Source organism: Cynocephalus volans, chromosome 10 (genome assembly GCF_027409185.1).
Source record: "Cynocephalus volans isolate mCynVol1 chromosome 10, mCynVol1.pri, whole genome shotgun sequence".
Classification (NCBI taxonomy): domain Eukaryota; kingdom Metazoa; phylum Chordata; class Mammalia; order Dermoptera; family Cynocephalidae; genus Cynocephalus; species Cynocephalus volans.
The window spans coordinates 54771490-54793377 of NC_084469.1; the positions used below are offsets into that span (position 1 = coordinate 54771490).

Consider the following 21888-nt stretch of genomic DNA (forward strand, 5'->3'; position numbering starts at 1 on the left):
CAAACTGGCCTGCCAAAACTAATGTTGAAATTTGAGTCCCAGTGTGACAGTGTTGGGAGGTGGGGATTAGTGGGGGATGTTGGGGTCATGGGAGCAGATCCCTCATCAATAAATAAATGCCCTTTGCCCTTCAATGAGTGAGTTCTCACTCTATTAGTTCCTGTGAGAGCTGGTTATTTAAAAGACCCTGGCATCTCCTCTCTCTTGCTTCCTCTCGCCATGTGAGCTGCTTGTACCTGCCAGCTGCCTGCCACTTTCTGCCATGAGTAGAAGCAGCCTGAGGCCTGTGCCAAATGCAGCTGTCCCAGAATCGTAAGCCAAATAAACCTCTGTTCTTTATAAATTACCCAGTCTCGGGTATTTCTGTTATAGCAACACAAAATGGACTAATACATGTATATACTAACCAATAGAAAAACCGATGTAATAATTAGGGGGCTGTCCTCTTCTCTTGATTCTACCCCCTTTGTGTGATTATAAAATGCTGAGCTCTGCTACACACCTTTGGAGCACATTTCTCAGGGTGACCTGACCTATGTATTTCCTGGCTGCAGTTGTCATATTGGCTCAATAAACTTCATGCTTATATGTTCGGCCTCAGTTACTTTTATGTCATCACCAGTTTTATGATTTTTTTTTTATAGCAACCCTAACAGACTAAGACAGGGTATTAGTCTGTTTTTGTGAGTACCTGAGACTGGGTAATTCATAAAGAAAAGAGGTTTATTTGACTCACGATTCTGGAGCAGCTGCATGTGGCATGGGCCTCAGGCTACTTCTACTCATGGCAGAAAGTGGAATGGCAGCCAGTGTGTGTATAGAGATAACATGGTAAAAGAGGAAGCAAGAGAGAGGAGGTGCCAGGCTCTTTTCAACAACCAGCTCTTGCAGGAACTAAGAGAGAGAGAACTCACTCATTAATCCCACCTAGGGAGAGCATTAATCCATTCATGTGGGATCCGCCCCCATGACTCAATCAATTTCCAACACTGCCACATTGGGGATCAAATTTCCACATGAGTTTTGGAGGGGACAACACATCCAAACTCCACCAATACACATAGATTTTGGGTTGTTACTAGGTTACATCCTACATGTAGGAATCCAGGGTTAGTTACAAGAAGTATTCTAGGTTATTTTATTACTTTTTCTGGCACCAGTATGTCTGGATTCTAAGTTAAAATAGTCTTATGATAAAGTTTTCCAGGGCATGTGGACATGACTGCTGACTTACCCAAATTTCCCAAGGCACAATTTAGCTGATTTGATCGGAGCAGATTTCTTAGTTTACCACAGGTAGCTTATAAACAAAAGAAATTTGTTTCTCGGGGCTGGAAAGTCCAGCAGATTTGGTGTCTGATGAGTGCCCACTTTCTCATAGATGGCATCTTCTAGCTATGTCCATACATGGTGGAAGAGGCAACAAGATCCCTGGGCCCCCTTTATAAGGACACTAATCCCATTTATGAGTACTGTACTCATGATCCAGTAACCCCAGAAGGGTCTCTCTGTCTCAGTACCATCACCGTGGGGGTCAGGATTTCAGCATATGAATTCAGGGAGGCAGAAACATTTTGACCACAGCACGAACTTTGCAGACAAGATCTTACCTGCATCTATCTTCCTCCAGGAACATGAGTATGACATTACAGTAGTCCCCCCTTATCCAGGGTTTCACTTTTTATGGTTTTAGTTACCCACAGCCAATCACAGTTCAAAAATATTAAATAAAACATTCCATTCCAGAAATAAACAATTCATAAGTTTTAAATCATGCACCATTCTGAGTAGCAGGATGAAATCTTGAGCCATCTTGCCCAGGATGTGAATCATCCCTTTGTCCAGCATATCCACGCTGTATACACTACCTGCCTGTTAGTCACTTAGTAGCCATCTCAGCTCTTAGATCAACTGTCATGGTACCTATCACAGTGCTTATGTTCAAGTAACCTTTATTTTACTTAATAATGGTCCCAAAGTGCAAGAATAGTGATGTGGGCATATTGTTCTATTTTATTATTAGTTATTTTAATTTCCTGTGTGTGTAATTTATCATAAATTTAATCATAGGTATATATAGAAAAAAACAGTATATATACGGTTTGGTACTATCCACAGTTTCAGGTATCCACCAGGGGTCTTGGGACATATACTCCAGGGATAAGGGGAGAGTACTGTACATTAATGACATCCTCCTTCTAGGATATTCATTTGACACACTCGTTTCAGACATACAAGTCCAACATCTTTTAGACCTTTTTAGGTTCTGGTAGCAACATATTCCTCATTTATAAATTTTACTTCATCTAGCTAATGCTGCTACATACAAATCAGCCCACTTTAAATGGGGCTTCCTTTAACCAAAGACTCTAAAATCTGTCCAAATTAAAGTCAACAGGCACTCCTGTTAGTGCCTTCAGAGACTTCTTCACTGTAGAGGCTTTGGTGACTTCTTCTTAGACCTCCTGGAGTCTCTGGACTAAGGTCAAGGGTTCGGCCCACATTGGCCAGCCACCAAAATAATAATAATAATAATAATAATAATAATAATAATAATAATAATAATAATAATAATAATAATAATAAAAGGTCCATAAGTTGCTCAAGGGCTTCTGATGCAAGAAACTGTTCCTCTTGGCCTTCTGCTATACATCATTAAAACAACCAGTGACTGGCTTTCCTGGAAATAGAGGCTCTAGAGAACCTGAGCTTGTGACACCCCGTATTTAGCTGCCCTTTATGCTTTGGGTAATGGAAACAGTGCCTCACAAGCTCAGCACAGCTACTGAGGCCTCCTTAGGATGAAGAAAATCTGGGTCCTCATTCCACATGCAGGAGGGGATGGTCTCCCCTATCCTCAGTCCTTTGCCAGATGCCAGGATATTGGAGGAAATCTCCCCTCTCCCAGACTCCTTGACTACCTAGGGAGTCTCTTCGAAGTCACAGAGTAAACAGCAATGGGCATTCAGACTATGCAAATGACACTACCAACCATCATAAATGATGGAGCTCAGTGGAATGTTGCTACTTTCCATCCCTTAGCCAGGATGCCCCTGATAAATAAATGATGGGAACCAAGGGACAACACACTTAGCAGTCAACTTCAGGCAGTCACTTTAGCATTGAATGCCCTGGACAACAAGTGGCCCTATCTTCACATTGCCTAAAAATGTCCTCTTCAGAGTTAAAAAAAAGTCTAGAAATCTCTTGCCTCATAGATACCCAAGATATAAAAATTATACACGTCTCTACATATACCAAGGCCGCAACGTAAGCCTTGCCAGGACACCCCTTATTTTCTTTAGTTATAGACGTTACTGATAGTAACCAAGACATACATATCACTTCTTAGAATTACACAGTGCTGGGCTCTTGAAAGAGTCACTCAATAGAATGACGAGCTTTCCTACAAACATTACACTCACTGGTCTTTCTCATTACAAATTTTCTGATGTCAACTAAGCTGTATAACATGATTAAAGTCCTTCACACAAATAATAACGATGAAGATAACCAATGTTAAAACTGGATAATATCCACTAGGTGTTTACTGTATGTTAAGAACAGTTCCAACCATTTTACATTTCTTAATTCACTTAATCCTCACGGCAACCCAACACACACATTATTATTATTAGTATATATATTTACACATAAAAAATTATAAAACAGCACTAATCATGGAAAGATTTATATTACCTTTTAATTCTATTTTCCACAAACTTTTTAAAGTACCCTCATACATGCATATTTGTGTGTGAACATGTATGTTTAAAAAAAAGTCTGGAAGGATAAATAACATTAATAAAAGTGATGACAATGAAGGGATTGGAACTGTTGGCAATATTTTATAAGGAGAAAATGTTCATTAGTTATTTCAGCATTAAATTTAAATGTTTTTAAAGAAAAACAAAAAACAAAAAAGCATAAAAACTTTTGTAATTGCAAAGCTTCAGATGGTACCATAATGCATGGCAGTAGTTAACAAAATGATAGTTGACCACATTAAAGAATATTATGACACCATTATAAATAATGATAAAGATCTTTACTTACTGAAACAGTAATTGTGGTATATGTTAGAATAATAAAAATAGGTCTGATAGTATAGCATGCATATTATAATTACACTTTTAAAATAAAGTCTGGAAAGATTTGCTGTAACAATTTGAAAGTAGTCAGCTCTGGTTGGTAGGATAACAAATAATCCTAATTTTTTTCTTTGTGCTCCTCTGGTGTTCTTTCTTCTTTTTCTTTTTTTACAGTAAGAAAACATTAATTGTAGATAAGGAAAAAAGAAATAGAGTTGCCTTCAAAAATAAAATTACAATTCTGCCAGGAATTAACAGTCTATATAACACAATTTACAGTATAGTAGTGGTGGAAGCACAGATCTGTAGATCACAGCAACAGAAAGATGGCCTTAAAACATAAGCTAATCTAAACACAAATATATTAAGGAGAACAAACAATGGGAGAGGCAGGAATTCCTAAGTAGTTTTGAGATAGAGTCAAATATATTTAACAGGTTATGTGTTTAAAAATTATAAATACATTATATAAAATAGTGCTAACAGGGTATTATGGGTTGAATTGTGTCTCCCAAAAGGATATGTTGAAATCCTAACCCCTGGTACCTGTGAATGTGATCTATAAGGGAATAGGGCATTTTCAGATGTTATCAAATTAAGATGAGGTCATTAGGGGACCCTAATCCAATGATTGGTGTGCATATGAGAGCAGGAGAGACATAAGACATATATACAGGGAGAATGCAATGGGAACATGCAGGCTGATTGAAATGAAACAAGCCAAGGAATGCCAAGGACTCTTGGCTGTTATCAGAAGCTAGGAGAAAAGCATAAAACAGATTTTCCCTCAGAGTCCTCAAAAGGAACTAACTCTGCTAACAACCTTGATTTTGGATTTCTAGGCTCTAAAACTGCGAGAGAATAAATTTCTGTTGTTTTAAGCCAAGTTATTGGTACTTGGTACTTTGTTATGGTAGCCCTAGAAAACTGATACACAGGAGAACTTCTGATCATGCATTTCCTGGTTTGTTTTCATTATCAGTTTTTTAAAATATTATAAAAATTAACAAAAGGGCCTTACTTTCTATTATTCACCCAGTATGAATTCCCTCATGGCGAACGAGGTCTGAACGACTACCAAAGGCCTTTCCACATTCCTTACAGTCATAGGGTTTCTCACCAGTGTGGATCCTCTGATGTCTAGTAAGGTTTGAGCCTTTATTAAAGGCCTTCCCGCATTCATTACATTCATATGGTTTTTCATCTGTATGGATTCTCTGATGCTGAATAAGTTCTGAACTCTGAATAAAGGCCTTTCCACATTCTTTACATTCATAGAGTTTCTCACCAGCATGAATTCTGTGATGGTTAGTAAGTGTTGAGGCACTACTAAAGGCCTTCCCACATTCCTTACATTCGTAAGGTTTCTCACCAGTGTGCATTCTCTGATGCTGAATAAGCCTTGAGTGTTGAGTAAAGGCCTTCCCACATTCCTTACATTCATAAGGTTTCTCACCAGTATGAATTCTCAGATGCGGAAAAAGTTGTGAACTTTTAGTAAAGGCTTTTCCACATACTTTACATTCATAGGGTTTCTCACCAGTGTGAATTCTCTGATGATCATTAAGGTTTGAGCAATAATTAAAGGCTTTTCCACATTCCTTGCATTCATAGGGTTTCTCACCAGTGTGAATCCTTTGATGTTGAGAAAAGTAAGAACTACAACTAAAAGCCTTCCCACATTCCTTGCATTCGTAGGGTTTTTCGCCAGTATGAATCCTCTGATGTCGAGTAACAAGTGAGCCACGACTAAAGGATTTTCCACACTCCTTACATTCATACGGTTTTTCACCAGAATGAATTCTCCGATGCTGAATACATCGTGAGTTCTGATTAAAGGTCTTTCCACATATCTTACACTCACAGGGTTTCTCTTCATTAATAGTTTTTTGATGTGTGGTAAAAAATGTGGGCTGGATAAAAGTATGCCTGTCTTCACAGGTAAGTATTACTTGACTGAAATGTCTCTTCTTTAGAGATAATATCTTGGTCTCACACATTGATTGCAGATCTGAAAGAAAGTAAAAAAGCAAATATTCATTTGTCCTATGCTGGGGAATTTTCTTCTAAAAAGGAAATGAGAAGATTAAACTGAAAATAATATTTGAGAAAGTGAATGCTTAGACAATTCTCAAATATGACTAAGCAATTTGTAAAATTGACAAGAAAAGCACAGACATTAAATAGAGGTAATAAAAGAAGCTGAGGAGGGTGATTAGGGAAGTAGATGACCTCTATGATCCTTAAATTCAGGTATAGATCAGAATCTCCTGAAACCCGAGAGAATTCACACTGTTCAGGGCTATCCTCCATATGTTATTACAGCAATTCTAATCATATACACATGCATATAAACATGCTCACATGCAGAGAGCATCATACTGTATGTTTTTCAATTTATGGATAATTATCAGACCTACATCAAAGGATATTGAGAAGGATGTGTTGAAATATGTAAATGGGGGTGGGTTCAGTGACTCTGTGCAAAGGTTCACTGTTAGCAAATTCACACGGGGGAAAGCCTGTAGCAAGACTAAGATGCTGAACAAAACTGGCAGGAATGGTAGACAGATAAATCTCTTCTGTGGATAGAGCATGATATGATTTGGAGAGTCACTGAAAAGTCTACCCTGTGGCGCTGACCTTGGGAGAAAGAGAAATGGAACCTTCAAGTCATGGCAGTGACTAAGAAGAGAGTTAGCTGAAGTTTGAGAAGAAGAGAGTAAGGATAAAAAGTACTGAGGAAATGGAGCAAGACTGCCAAACAGAGGTGTCTGGCACTCGTCCCCCCCACCAACAAAGAGAGACTAAAACAACAAACAATTATATTTTGACTGCAACAACTAAAGAAATACACTGCAGACCACCAGCGGAATGAAAAAATCCTTGTGGGGCATGGAAGATGGGAACACCACCATAGAGAGCAGAGCAAGGAATCCAGTCTCTGCTTTGCTGCAGGGGCAGACTTGGAGTCAGGTGGAGAGAAAAAACTCCAAACGCCAACTGTTTCCACTGCTGCCACAAACACCAGCAATCCCTTCCACAAGAGAGGCCCCCAGTCCTTTCAGGCCCCAAACTCAGAGAGTAGCTGCACAGCCTCAGAGTAAAAGCCCAGGGAGAGGAACCCCCCTCCTGCCGTAAATGGCTACAGCACAGTGCCATCTTGAAATTGAACCCATGGCCAGAGCTAGAGTACACAATGCCCTGGACCTGGTGAAACTGACTTCCTCCATCCTGAGGCCCCACCTACATTCTACCACATTCACACAGGTTCCAGCAAGACCACAACACTGGCTGCCTGGACCCTCGGCCAGATGGAAAAACTGAGAACCCATCATCTAAACCCATATGGCACCCTCTTCCCCCACAGGTGAGCAGGTAGACCAGCTGAGCAGGGAAGCCAACAATAAGTGGGGACCACTGAACCCACAGGTGTCCATGCTGGCTGACAGCCAGCCCAGTGATAGGTCCTCCTCCCTGACATGGCCCTCCACAGAGCCAGTGGGGCCAGCTGCACCAATGTACACCTACTCCCTGATCAACAGTGGATTGGGTAGCAGCTTTTTCTCCCCCCACCATGTGTACACAGAGCCACTAGGTCCTGTGGCATCCTTGGAGGCTTGTTTCATAGACTAAACAGCTGATCCAGCAGCCCTCTACAGAGCTACTGGGACCTGCTGCACCCCATACAACTGTTCCCTGACTGAGAACAGATCAGGCAGGAGCTTTGACCCTCAACGGCAGACCCCTACAGAGCTGCTGGACTTAGCTGTACCCTTGCAGGCTTGCTCCAGGCTCAACAGCCGAACTGGTAGCCCTCTACATAGCTGTCTGGCCCTGATGCACCAGTGTATACCTGCTCCCTGACCAACAGGGGATTGATCAGTGGCTTTGACCTTCCACCAAAGGCATCTACAGACCTGCCAGGCCCACAGCCACAACAGCCCTGCCCAGTGTCATCCACTCCGATGAGAAACTGCCAAGGGCACCACTGGCTAGGCCATAACGGCACTCACAGGCAACTCCAAGATTGAATACAGTTGAAGAAGTCACACAAATACTGCACTACTGCACTCACCCAGAACCAAAACTAAAATGCCCAACCCCACTGTCAATATAAAACACTTCTACAGGAAAGAGTTTCTTCCTTCAAAAACTACTCCAAAAATTAGAAAAAGCAACTGCCCCACCAAATGCTCAGACATCACTGCAGAGATATGAGAAACATGAAAAAACAAGAAAAATGATACCCCAAAGAAAGTTAGTAATTCTCCAGTACCAGACCCCCCAAAACAGGAAACCTATGAAATGCCTGAAAAGAAATTCCAAACAATAACCTTAAGGAAACTCAACATGATGCAAGAAAATATAAGTAGAAGTCAGAAAAATATTCCAGGACATGAAGGAGAAATTCAACAGAGATAGATATCATAAAAAAAGAACCAAGCAGAAATCTTGGAACTGAAGAATTCAATGAAATAAAAAATGCAACCAAGAAACCAAGAGCTTAAGCAATGGGCTACAACCAGTGGAAGAAAGAATTTCTGAACTTGAAGATGGGTTTTTTGCATTAACCTGGTTGGACCAAATAAAAAGAAAAAAGAATTTAAGAAAATGAAGAAAGACTACAAGATCTAATAGACCATCATACGTGTACAAACATTCATATCATGGGTGTTCCAGAGGGGAAGAGAAAGCAAAAGGCATTAAAAACCTATTTAATGAAATAATAATTCAAAAATTCCCAAGTATTGGCAGAGATACAGTCTTCCAGATCTAAGAGGCTCAAAGACCCCCAAATAGATTCCACCCTGTAAAGTCCTCCATGAGACACAGTATAGTCAAATTTTCAAAAGTCAAAGACAATTCTAAAAACAGCAAGAGAAAAGCATCAAGTCACCTATAAGGGAATCCCCATCAGACTAACAGCAGACTTCTCAACAGAAACTTTACAGGCCAGGAGAGAGTGGGATGATATATTCAAAGTGCTAAAAGAAAAAAATCCAAGAATCCAAGCTAAGAATACTATACCCAGCAAAGCTATTCTTCAGAAATGGAAGATGAATTAGTGTCCTTTCCAGACAAACAAAAACTGTGGGAATTCACCACCACAAGACCAGCCCTATAAGAAATCCTCAAGGGAGTACTATGTCTGGGATCAAAAGAGTGATGACTACCATCTTGAATACACAAGAAAAATAAAACCCATTAGTAAAGCAGTTAGCCTCAGTTTTATGTTCTAAGGCAATTATTTAACCTCTTGAGCCCTCTTTTCCTCATGTGCTAAAATAGAAATGATACTTAACTCATGATTGCTAGAAAGATGAAGAATAATATATGTAAATAATCTGGTATTAAAGTAAGTGCTCAATATCGATAGCTATAATTATGGAAGAATGTCATAGCAAAAATAGGGATATTCGGCAAATTAAATGGTTTGAAGATGTCAAAATAAAGTCAGGTAGACTATCTCAAGCCAAAATCATAACACTTCTCCTACCACCATACAACCATTAGCCAAATCTAGTCTCTCTGTGAGTTCCTAAAAATCTCTTGAAACTGTCCTTGTCTAATTCTTGTACTCTAACCCAGAATCATCTTTCCTAGACCACTACAGGAATCTCCTAATGGTATCCCCATTATGTTCCAGCACCTGGAGTGGTATTTGGTCTAGCCTTGCTCTACTGAAAATCTAAACTCCTTGGTAATTACCAGTAAGTTCCTACCTTGTCTCCAACCTTATCTTATACTCCACTTCCACTTGCTCAGAAAATCCCAGTCCTTCAAACATACCAAGTTCTCCCTCCTCCTCAGAGCCTCCCCACAGGAGTTTCCCCTTTTCTTGGTATACCCCAACCCCTAACACCATCATTGGCACTGCTAAATGAAGCTCATCATTTAGGCCTCTGCTCAAAGAGCATATTTCTAGGGAGGCTAAATTATGGTCTTCCTGTCAGTAGGCCCCAGATCACTCTGCTTTTTAATAGCACTTATTATTTGTAATGTTATGTACATCCGCATAGATCTTAGAGGTAAAGAATGTTTGATATTTTCAACAATGTATACTCAGATTTTGGCAAAATGCCTAAAACATATTAGATGCTCAATACATAATTTGTTGAATTACTAAGGCAATAAAATGTACTGTTAGATGTACTGTTCTCAAAAATAAATTGAAAAAAATATGGTCAATTCTTGTTATTGACAGTAGTTATGTTCTATAAATTCACCATCTGTGTTTAGGAATGCTAGACAGCACTTTAGCACTATGCTTGGGGGCCATTTTAAACAATGAAATCCCCAACAAAACAGACAAAATTGTGAAAAATGTGGCTCTAAGTAGACTGCAAAAAGGATACTTTACAGTACGTGAGCTAAAAGAAGGCAGAGCAACATCTTGTTTGACCTCAGCTGGAAAAGTGGGTTAGGAGACTCCAATTCTTTGCCTCTCTACGTATGACCACAAAAGCTCTGTTGATATTGAATTTACTATTATAAATAAATTTTAGCACATAGATAAATTTGTAAATATGGAATCTATATGTAATGAGTTTCAACTGTACTTTTAATTTTAAAAGGGATATAATTTCTGTTAAAAATGGCAGATTGCACATATGAATTTACCACTGTTTGTGAATCCAAAGTAAAATTACATTAAAAGCTTAACAAAGGTTAAGACAAACCCCACTAGGACAAAGCATACTGGAGAAGAGGCAGTAGCAATAAAACTTGGAAACTGGAAAGCCAACAAATGGATGATAAGTGACTCCATAGGCAAGAGAAATTCAAATTCTGGCCTAGAGTGGGTACTAATTCATGGTACGGATCCCTACAAATCCATAAGAATTGAAGGCAACAGGCACTTCTCATAGTGACTTGAAAACAGAAAATACTGAAAGCTGAAGAATGAGTTAAAAGATCATATGGGTGGTGAGACCCCAAGACCATCTCTTCTACTTCACAGAGAAGGACGATTATACTCCTCTACTCTCATGGAAAACTAGAAATCTAGAAAAATGGATCCAGAGGGAATCTGGACTCAAGAACATCAAGCATAGCTGTGGCCATGGGTAATGAAATGAGGACAAAGGATTAACAGAAAACATACATACTTGTAATAAAATAAAGAACATATCTGGTTGTTGTTCCTGGTTCCTGGCACAGAGTTTCAAAAGCCCTTGGGATTTCCAGATAGGAATGTATTTCATTATTCCCAATGAGTCCCTTTTGTCCATACCTGAGTTTAGACTAATAAAGTGATTCATGGTGGGCCCATAGATAGTTTGGGAAGAGTTGGCTAAGCAAGAAAGATAAAGCTTGTGATTAGAGGGAAGGGACTTTTAGCCCATACCACCCCCTGATCTTCAGGGAGGGAAGAAGGATTGGATATTGAGTTCAATCACATGGCTAGTGATTTAACCAATCATGCCTAATGAAACCCCAATAAAAAAAACTCAAGGCAAGGCTTGGGAGAAATTTCCTGGTTGATGAACATATCAATGTACCAGGAGGGTGGCCTACCCTGACTGCATGAGGACAGAATCTCCTATGCTTGGGACCCTCCTAGACCTTGCCCTATGTACATCTTCATCTGGTGGTTCATTTGTATCTTTATATATGTTGGTAAACATGAGAAAAGCACTATCATGAGTTCTGTGAGTTGTTCTAACAAATTATCAAACCTGAGAATGTGTGCGAAGCCTTGAATTTGTAATTGGCCAGGCAAAACTGTGAATAGCCTGGGGATCCCACTTGCAGCAGGCATCTGAACTAATGGCAGTCTTGTTGGGCAGCCTGCCCTTTAACTTGTGGGATCTGCTGCTAACTCCAGGTAGCAGAAGTGAACTGAAATGTAAGACACACAGTTGGTATCAAGAGAATGTAATACTGAAATGATAAGACCTTGTTGTTTTACCCCAATTAACCCCCAAAACACTGATAACCAAGCTTATAACTCCCTCACCAGGAGGGAAGTGGAGGACTACTTTCTAGGGAAAATTATACCCAAGAGAAAAGACCAAGTCACTAAAAGTGTGCAGTCCTCAATACGTTAACCCAGCCAGATCTTCTTAAAGTAAATAACAGTCATTCCCTGCTACGCGGAGGTTCTAATCATCTTTTTAGCGCCTCATAATTAAAAATAAGAAGTAAGCCAAGGTTTACCAGACATTTGAGGAAAGCAGACCGAAAAACGACAAAGTATCTGTGAGGAAACAGTCAATGCAATGAACAGAAGAAAATGGCAAAGAAATATAATTACCTCAAAGATAAAAGATCTGGTATCCATTAAACTTTAATAAGATACAAAACAAAGGAACACAAAGAAAACACACACACGCACACTTCTTAGAAAATGAAAATGACAGATATTTTTTTAAAAAAGAACCAACAAGGGGCCAGCCTGTGGCTCAGTCAGGAGAGTGTGGTGCTGACAACACCAAGCCAAGGGTTAAGATCCCCTTACCGGTCATCTTTTTAGAAAATTAAAAAAAAAAAAAAAAAAAAAAAGAACCAACAGTTCCTGTCTAGATCTCCAATGTGCACAAACTTCTGGCTTCCTTTCCTAACTGACTGTAGAAAATTATATAACTTGGATTTGTGAAACTGACTCACACTATGAAAAATCCTAGGGAAACTGAAGACTGGTGTAAATCTGTGTGTGTTTTAGTGTGTAGGCTACTTGCCTGGATATATGATAACAGAAGACAGAGAAAGGTTAGTCTGGAGGTGAAGTCTTTAAGTTCTGATTTAGTCTTTTGCTAAACTGCCTTGGGACCACCACCGCCTGTGCCTTTACCACAGAAACTGGGGCAAAAGCCCAGGCCACTGAGTCAGTGGGACACCGCCAAGGCAAAGAAAAAGCCCTGCTGTACAGAAAAATATGGCTGACCAGTTGCCTGCAAGCATCTGCTCCTCTGCCCTCTAAACTATTAAAACTCACCAGAGCTGCTGGATTACAAAGACGGAACTGATTCTTCCTGTATACTGTTGCTCTGCAAATGCTGAAAGATGAAATCCTGATGACGAGTTGCCTGGTGGAGCAGTAGCAAGCAAACAGCTATCAGCAGGGAATCTTTACATCTTGGGGCTCTCCATCCTGAGCTCATCTCCTCCCATTTCTTAATCCATCCAGAAGGGACACAGATTAGGGTCTGGCTTATGACTCTTCCCCAGGCACACTGCCAAAGGGGTTGATATCCTTATGGGAATATGAGCTTACAGGCCAAAATGGCCAAACACCAGAGGATGCGACTGCTGTGAAATTAAGACTACACACTACAGTGATCATCTTGGACACAGAAAAGTTATATGATGTGGTCAACACCTGTTATGATAACTCTTAGCAGAAAAGCATTGCAAGGTAACATCTGTAACTTGATAAAAGTTATCAGAACTACTGCAAACATTATACTTAAGTGAAGAAACTTTAAATATACACCCTATAAGATGGAAAAAAGAATGGATGCTGATATAGTCTGGATATGATTGGTTCTCCAAAGCTCATGTTGAAGTTTGATCCCCAATGTGGAGTATTGGGAAGCATAGCCTAGTGGGAGGCATTTGGGTCATGAGGGTGGATCCCTCATGAATAGATTAATGCCCTCCCTGGAGGGGGTGGAGTAAGTTATCACCCTATTAGTTCCCTTGAGAGTGGGTTATTAAGAGAAGCCTGGCACCTCCTCCCTCTCTTGCCATGTGATCTCCTTGCACACAGAAGATGCCCTGCAGCTTTCCACCATGAGTAAAAACAGCCTGAGGCTCAGCCAGATGCAGCTGTCCCAGAACCATGAGCCAAAAAAACCTCTTTTCATTATAAATTACCCAGTCTCAGGTGTACTGTCATAGCAACACAAAAACTAATACAGATGCCCATTATCACTATTAGCAATAAGAGAGTCCTAAAGTCCTGGCTACCACGGTAAGCAAAGAAATAACAAGTATGATGATCGAAAGGGAAGAGATAAATCTAATAATATGCAGATAACTTAATGATCTAACCAGAAAGACCAAGAGAATAAAAAAAGCCTGTAAGTTCAATACAGTTGTATACAAGATCAGCTTACAAACTTGAGGTCACTAACTTCTTCCTCTTGATTTTCAAGTACTTCTAGTCCATCTTCTATACATTAAATTTGTCTGCAGTGTTCCTTCATTGAACAGAAATCTTTAACTTTAATGTATTCATTTGATGTGTTCTAGTAGTATTTCTCTGCACTAACAATAACCAACTAGAAAATTATATATGCTGACAACAGCAACAAAATCTATTTAAAAAAATCTAGAAATTTACTCAACTAAGAATAAAAGGATAGCTATGAATGATAATTTTAAACTCTAATAAAGGACCTAAAAATAACCTGAATGAGTCAACATTCCATGCTCCTGGGAAGGACAATTTAGTATTATAAAGATGTCAATATTCTCCAAATTTATCTATAAATTCAAAGTAATCCCAATCAAGACTCTAGTTGGATTTTTTTAATTACTCAAATTTATTCTAAAATTTTATATGGAAGAGCAAAAGTACATCACAGGCTAAGTAAACCTTGGATATGAAAAGAAAGACAAAACACTAAAGGAATGCTTTGCTCTTTCAGATATTAAAAGATACAGCCCCCCCCACTCCAATTACTGGCATAAATACAGAGTAATATATATCTGAGAAATATATCTGAGAAAGAGAGAATAGAGCACAGAGACAGACTCATGTATGTGTGAGAATTTATTACCCAGTAAAGACAGCACCACAAATCAATGAAGAAAGCACAAACTCTTTAACGGATGGTAGAAGGAAAAATGGTTCAAATTATGAGAAGGGAAAAAACCATGGTCCCTGCCTAACATCATCTAAATGGATTATCCCAAATGGGTTAAATACATAATGTGAAAGATAAAACTTTGATTTTGGAAGAAAACATAGGAAAACATTTTTGAGAAAACAAAGAAAGATATCTTAAATAATATCTTATGGTCCAAGCCATAAGGCAAAACTCATCAACTGAATACATTAAAGTTAAGGATTTCTGCTCAATGAAGGAACACTATAGACAAATTTAACATATAGTAGACTAGAAGTATTTGTAAACCAACAGGAAGAAGTTAGTGACCTCAATAAAGGTAGGAACAAGCCTGATAAAGGTAATGAACAAGGCTAATCAGATGTCCATACTCATTAATAATTAGAAATAAAAATTAAAGCATGGATGAAATATTACTTTTGACCTATTAGACATGGGAAAGTAAAAAGCTGAATAATGACAAGTGTGGGTAAAGACAAAAAAGTCTTATGCACTGCTGGTGGAAGTATAGACTGGTGCTTCCATTCTCTAGAGCCATCTGGTACCACTTAGTCAAACAGGTTTGCATATGGCCCACTTTGGGGTATATACAACCCTGTTAAGGTAAATTATCTAAAACTAACAATAACGCAAAAGGATGCCTATTGCATGTCTTTTCAATGTCATACCATCATCTACGATGTAACAGACCCATTCAAGGATTACTTAATTCTCTAGAGAAATGTACTTTTATTTCACTTACTGTTTATTGCCGATTAGGGCTCAGGCTTTGTTAAAGTTAGATGTTAATTTGAAAAAGATCGATAACTTACAAATGATCTCTCTGATGGAAAAGACAGTCTGAAGGTAATGGTTTTATTATCCTGGAAGACAGTTTCTATATATGTATTAGTCCATTTCTGTTGCTTATAACAAAATACTTGGAAGTGGGTAATCTGTAAAAGAACAAAATTTATTGCTTTCAGTTCTGGATGCTGGGAAGTCCAATGTCCAGGGAACACATCTGGTGAGGGTCCTCTTTGGTGATGGCTTTACGGCAATGCAGGAGTCTTACATGGTAGAAAATGGCAGAGCAGAGAGAGAGAGAGACTCTCACAAACTCTCCTTAAAGCCCTCAGAACCACATCCATGACCACCATTATTAATCCATTCATTAGGGTATGTTCCTCACAATCTAACTACCTCTTAAAGGTTCCACCTTTCAATTACCATATAGGATTTCCCACCCTCTTAACACTGTCACAGTGGGGTTCAAGCCTCTAATACATAAAACTTCGGGGATACAATTCAATCCACATCATTCTGCCCTGGCCCCCAAAGTTGATGTCCTTCTCAGTGTCATTCATTCCATCTCCAAAGTCTTAACTTGCTTCAACTCAAAAGTCCAAAGTTCAAAGTCCCACCTGTGAAATGAAAAAAAGTTATCTACTTCTAAGATACAATGGTGGGACAAGCATAGGGTAAATATTCCTGTTCAAAAAGGAGAAATAGGCCAAAAGAACAGGGTAATAGGTCTTAAGCTTAATTCTAAAACCCAGCTGAAGAATCGTATATCTTGACCATGTTTGATGTCTTCTGCACACAGGGGTTGGGTCCCCGAATCCTCAGGCAGCTCCCCTTATATGGCTTTCCTAATCTCAGGTGATGCTTTAGCTTTTGTAGGCTGGCACTGCATGCTGGTAGCTCTAGAAGTCTGGGGTCTCTGTGGCAGTCCTGCTCCTATGGTTCCACTAGGCATGCCTCTGGTGGGAATTCTCTGCTGCAACTCTGACCCCACATTTTGGCTCAGCATTGCTCTACTGAAGGCTGTCTGACGTGACTCTGCCCCTGTGATAGATCTCTTCCTGAGCCCCTAGGCTTTTCCATATATCCTTTGAAATCAGGGTGGAGGCTTCCAAGCCTCCACAACTGTGGCACTCTGCGAGCCTGCAGATCTAACCAGGTGGATGCCACCAAGGCTTCTGGCTTGTGTTTTCCAAAGCTGTGGGTCCAGCCACACCTGAGGCCAATTTAGCCATGGCTGGAGCAGCCAAAGCAGCCAGGGTGCTGGTGCTGGAAGCTTCCTGAGGTCACCCTGGGCACGAGCCTAAGAAGGGTACCTAAGGCCTGTTCCCCAAGACCTTTCTGTCTCCTTAGGCCTCAGGGCCTGTGATGGAAGACACAGCCTCCAAGATCTCTGAAATGCCTTCAGGGCCTTTTCCTCTTCTCTTGATAATCCCTTTCTTCTGTACTAATCTCCTTAGCAAACAGCCACCAGGCTGCACCATTGCATTTCTCCTGAGAATGCTCTCTGCTTTTCTACCACATGGCCAGGCAGCAAATTTTCTAAATCTGTAGTCTGCTTCCCTTTTAAATTCTGGCCTCACATCATGCCTTTTCTGCCATAACTCAGCACTGGCTGTTGCAAGCAACCATGCAGCTTCCTTAATGCTTTGCTGTTTAGAAATTTCTTCCACCAAATACCCTAGGTCAGTACGTTGGAGTTCCACATTCCATTAAACTTTTGGGCATGAACAGAATGCAGCCAAGTTCTTTGCCAGTTCGTAGCAAAGATCTTTGCCCCAGTTACCAGTAAGTTCCTTCTCATTTCTATCTGAGACCTCCTTAGAATGGTCTTTATAGTTCATATTTGCATAAGCATTCGGTCACCACCATTTAACATCTCTAAAATGTTCCAAAGCATTCTGTCACCACCAGTTAACATCTCTAAAATGTTCCAAACTTTCCTCATCAGCATCTAGGCTTTTCCTAGCCTGTTTCTCCCAACTCTTCCAGCTTCTCCTCAGCACCCAGTTCCAAAACTGCATCCACATTCTCAAGTATTTGTTGTAAGAAACACTCCACTCCTGGTACCAAAATCTGTATTAGTCAGGGTTCTCCAGAGAGACAGAATCAATAGGATATGTTATGAATGTACGAAAGGGGATTTATTAAGGGAATTAGGTCACGTAATTGTGGAGAGAAGTCCCACAATAAACCATCTGCAAACTGGATGCCAGTAGCATGGCTCAGTCCAAGTCTGGAGCCTCAGAACCAGGGAAGCCAATGGTGTCCTTGGTCTAAGTCTAGAACCCAAAAGCTGAAGAGCCTTGAGCTCTGATGTCCACAGGCAGGAGAGAAGAGTGTATCCCAGCTCCAGCTGAGAGAGAAAACCTCACATTTTTTCTGTTTTTTGTTCTTTCCAGGACCCCAGCAGACTGGATGATTCTGGCCCATTTTGAGAGCAGATCTTTCCCACTCAGTCCACTCAGGTTCTCATGCTAATCTCTTCTGGAAACACCCTCATGGACACACCTAATAAGACAGCTTTACCAGGTTTCTTGGTATTCAAGTTGACATCTAGAGTTAAACTTCACAATATCCTACTTAGGGATGTTACTCCTGCATTCTTTCTTTTAGAACAATCTAAACCACCTTTACTATCTGTCATTAATGGTTCTCTCACTAATGAACTAAATACATCTTTGAAATGTGCTTATCATAAAGGAGAGTACTTCAAAAAGTTTATTGGAGGGCCGGCCCATGGCTCACTTGGGAGAGTGTGGTGCTGATAGCACCAAGGCCATGGGTTTGGATCACTATTATAGGGATGGCCAGTTAGCTCACTTGGGAGAGCGTGGTGCTGACAACACCAAGTCAAGGGTTAAGATCCCTTTACCGGTCATCTTTAAAAAAAGAAAAAAAAAAGTTTATTGGACTTTTTGAAGTGCCCTTATATTTACAAAAGTCATGTTTAACTTTTGAAAATTATACTCTCACAATTTTGAAGGTTGCAATGAGATGCCCAAATGGATTCAGCAGTAGAAGTTGATTAAACTGTGATAACTTGAGAGGTGTACTTCATGGGCTATTTAAACCCCAGCATGTCTCCTATTGCCTGGGCAGCAATACAACTCTACTTCCATTCACTGTTTCTCTTCACCCCTCCATTCTTCCAATGTTTTTTGTTCTGTTTTAGGGCCAAGTCTAGTTTTTGTTCCGGTTTGTGCAAGGCTGTTAAGTTAAAATGATTGGGAATCTGATTTGACAGTGATTTCTGTTGGGATGATGGGAAATCTAGTTATCTGGGGATCCATTCTGTTACGTGAGATGACAAAGAATTTGTTTGTAATATTTTGTGCCTACTGGAAAGGAGAAAAGACCCTTGAGATCTATATTGGTAAATTCTCAAGTTCTTTGTTTATTCTATCTCATGGCCAAGTTGTAGAACTAAAATGGAAAGCTCTCTTTGTGTCTACAATTGAGAAAAACTTTTGCCTCTCAATAGGGAGAGTGTAACATATTTTCCTACCTCTGGAAGATATTAATACATTTAACTGTGAAGGCTTTTAAATTAAAAAAGCTCACACCAAAAGCACAAGCAACCAAAGAAAAAAATAAACTGATTTCATCAAAATTAAAAATTTTTACGCCTCAAAGGATGAAATCAGTAAAGTGAAAACAAAACCCACTGTATGGGAGAAAATATTTGCAAATCATATATCTGATAAAAGACTTGTATCTAGGATATGTATAACTCTTCCGATTCAGTAATAAAAAGACACCCCGCCCCAAAAAAAGACAATGCAGTTTAAAAATGGACAAAGGACTTGAACAGACATTTCTTCAGTGAAGATATACAAATCATCAATAAACATATAAAAGATGCTCACCATCATTACTCATTAGGGAAATGAAAATCAAAACCACAATGAGATACCCTTTCACACCTACTAGGATGGCCATATAAAAAAAGATGATTAGTGTTAGCAAGGATATGGAGAAATCAGAACTATCATCTACTGCTGGTAAGCATGTAAAATGGTGCAGGCACTTTGTAAAACAGTTTGGCAGTTCCTCAAATGTTTAAACACAGAGTTACCATACGGCTCGGAAATTCTACTCTTAGGAATAAGCCTGAAAGAACTGAAAGCTTACGTCCACACAAAAAGTTATACAAAAATGTTCACAACAGCATTATTCATAATAGCCAAAAAGTGGAAACAATCCAAATCAACTGGTACAAGGGTACTTCAAAAAGCTGATGGAAAAATTCGTACTGTCTTTCAATTCTATTTTTCCACAAACTTTTTGAAGTACCCTCATAAATGGATAAATAAAATGTGGCATATCCACACAATGGAGTATTATTTGGCAATAAAAAGGAATTAAATACTGATACAACATGGATAAACCTTGAAAACACACTTAAAATGTTTTTCATGTTGTGAAAGAGGACAGTCACAAAGGACCACAGATTGTATAATTCCATTTATATGAAATGTCAGGAATAGACTAATGCAGAGACAGAAAGTAGATTGATTAGTGGTTGCTTGATGCTGGAGCAGGGTGTGAGTAACAGCTAACGAGTACAGGGCTTTTATTTGAGGTGATAAAGATGTTCTAAAATTGATTATGGTGATGCCTGCACAACTATAAATATACTAAAAACCACTGAATTGTACACTTTAAGTAGGTAAACTATATGATACATGTATTACATCTCAATAAAGCTACTATTGCCCCTCCCCCCCCCCAAAATAAGAGTTCTACTCTGATTGGTTTATAGAGATCAGGGGTTGAGCAACTTTCCTAGAAAGTAGACGGATAGCAAATATTTTTCAGTTTGTGTTGTTCAACACTGTTGCCGTAGTGCAAAAGCAGCCATAGAAAACTGCTAATATTTTGAATGTTCCCACCTTAAAAAATAAACAAATGACCCTCTCCCCCCTAAAAAACCATCCACATCCTCACAAGAACTGCTAGGTCAAAAACAGAAATTGGGGGGGAAAAAAAAAAGGTAAGAAGCCAAGTTTCAAGGGATCAAGGTGAATCCTTAGACAAATAATACTGGTTTAATACTTTTGGCTTAAAATTAGCTGTATATCTTCTGGATTTTTTCAGTGTAAAATATGTACAATTATATGTTAAACTAAACTGAATTACAGTTCTGTCAAAGTTATTGATACCAAAAGTAACTGTGTTGCTCTGTTGTATGTCAACTTTAATAGCCAAGCTTTTTAGTTAACTTTAAGACGTTGGACATTAAATAAGAAAAAATAATACATAATCTTTGGAAACCTGAATGATTTCTAAGATAAAATATTAAAACAATGATTCCCAAGTATAGTTTTAACATATATGCCATTATTATTTAATATATATGCCTTGTGGCTTTTTATATTACAGAGTGGCTATACCTTTGGGTAATGTAAATAAACACATATATTTTTGTTCCTTTTACAAGGGTTTAAAAGGGATGTGGGTAGCTATGGGGGGGGTAGTATCACATGAATTCAGGAGAGCTTTACTACTTTGTTAAAATGCTTATGTATGACAATTCCCAATCACCTACGTTTCAGAATTTTCTGTGGCTAAAAGTTATAATATGAGTAGTTGAGACTGGGGATAATTGAAACAGAGATATAATAGATGTGCTTTAGTTACCAAGAAAACAATGGTTTTATCTTAAAAAAATAATGAGTTCTTCCAAATGAAAATGAAATTAGACAAATGGAATTATATCAAACTAAAAACCTTCTGCATAGCAAAGGAAATAATCAATCGAGTGAAGAGAAAACCTGCAGAGTGGGAGAAAATATCTGCAAACTATGCATCCAACAAGGGATTAATATCCAGTACATACAAGGAACTCAAAAAACTCAACAGCAAGAAAATGAATAATCCAATAAAAAAAATGGACAAATGAGCTGAACAGGCATTTCTTAAAAGGAGACAAACAAACGGCCAACGGGCATATGAAAAAATGCTCAACCTGACTAATCAGCAGGGGAATGAAAATCAAAACCACCATCATATATCATCTCACTCTAGTTAGAATGGCTGTTATCAAAAAGAAAATAACAAATGTTGGCAAGGATGAGGAGAAAGGGGAATTCTTATATACTGTTGGTGGAAATGTAAACTAGTACAACCATTATGGAAAACAGTCTGGAGGTTCCTCAAAAAACTACAAATAGGTCTGACTGATTTTCTCAGTTGGTTAGAGTGTGGCCTTG

The 21888-nt window shown here is 39.1% G+C and overlaps 1 protein-coding gene across 6 annotated transcripts in view; it reads right to left on the bottom strand.

Annotated features, from left to right (window-relative positions):
* Positions 1–4102: 4102 nt before the first annotated feature.
* ZNF829 (zinc finger protein 829) overlaps positions 4103–21888 on the bottom strand; it is a 28436-nt gene continuing 10650 nt past the window's right edge. For all 6 annotated transcript variants that reach the window (XM_063111902.1, XM_063111901.1, XM_063111900.1 and 3 more), the window contains one exon: positions 4103–6102. In XM_063111902.1, the coding sequence (XP_062967972.1) occupies positions 5123–6102 (980 nt within the window). In that variant the 3' untranslated portion in view covers positions 4103–5122. The remainder of the gene's footprint in view (positions 6103–21888) is intronic.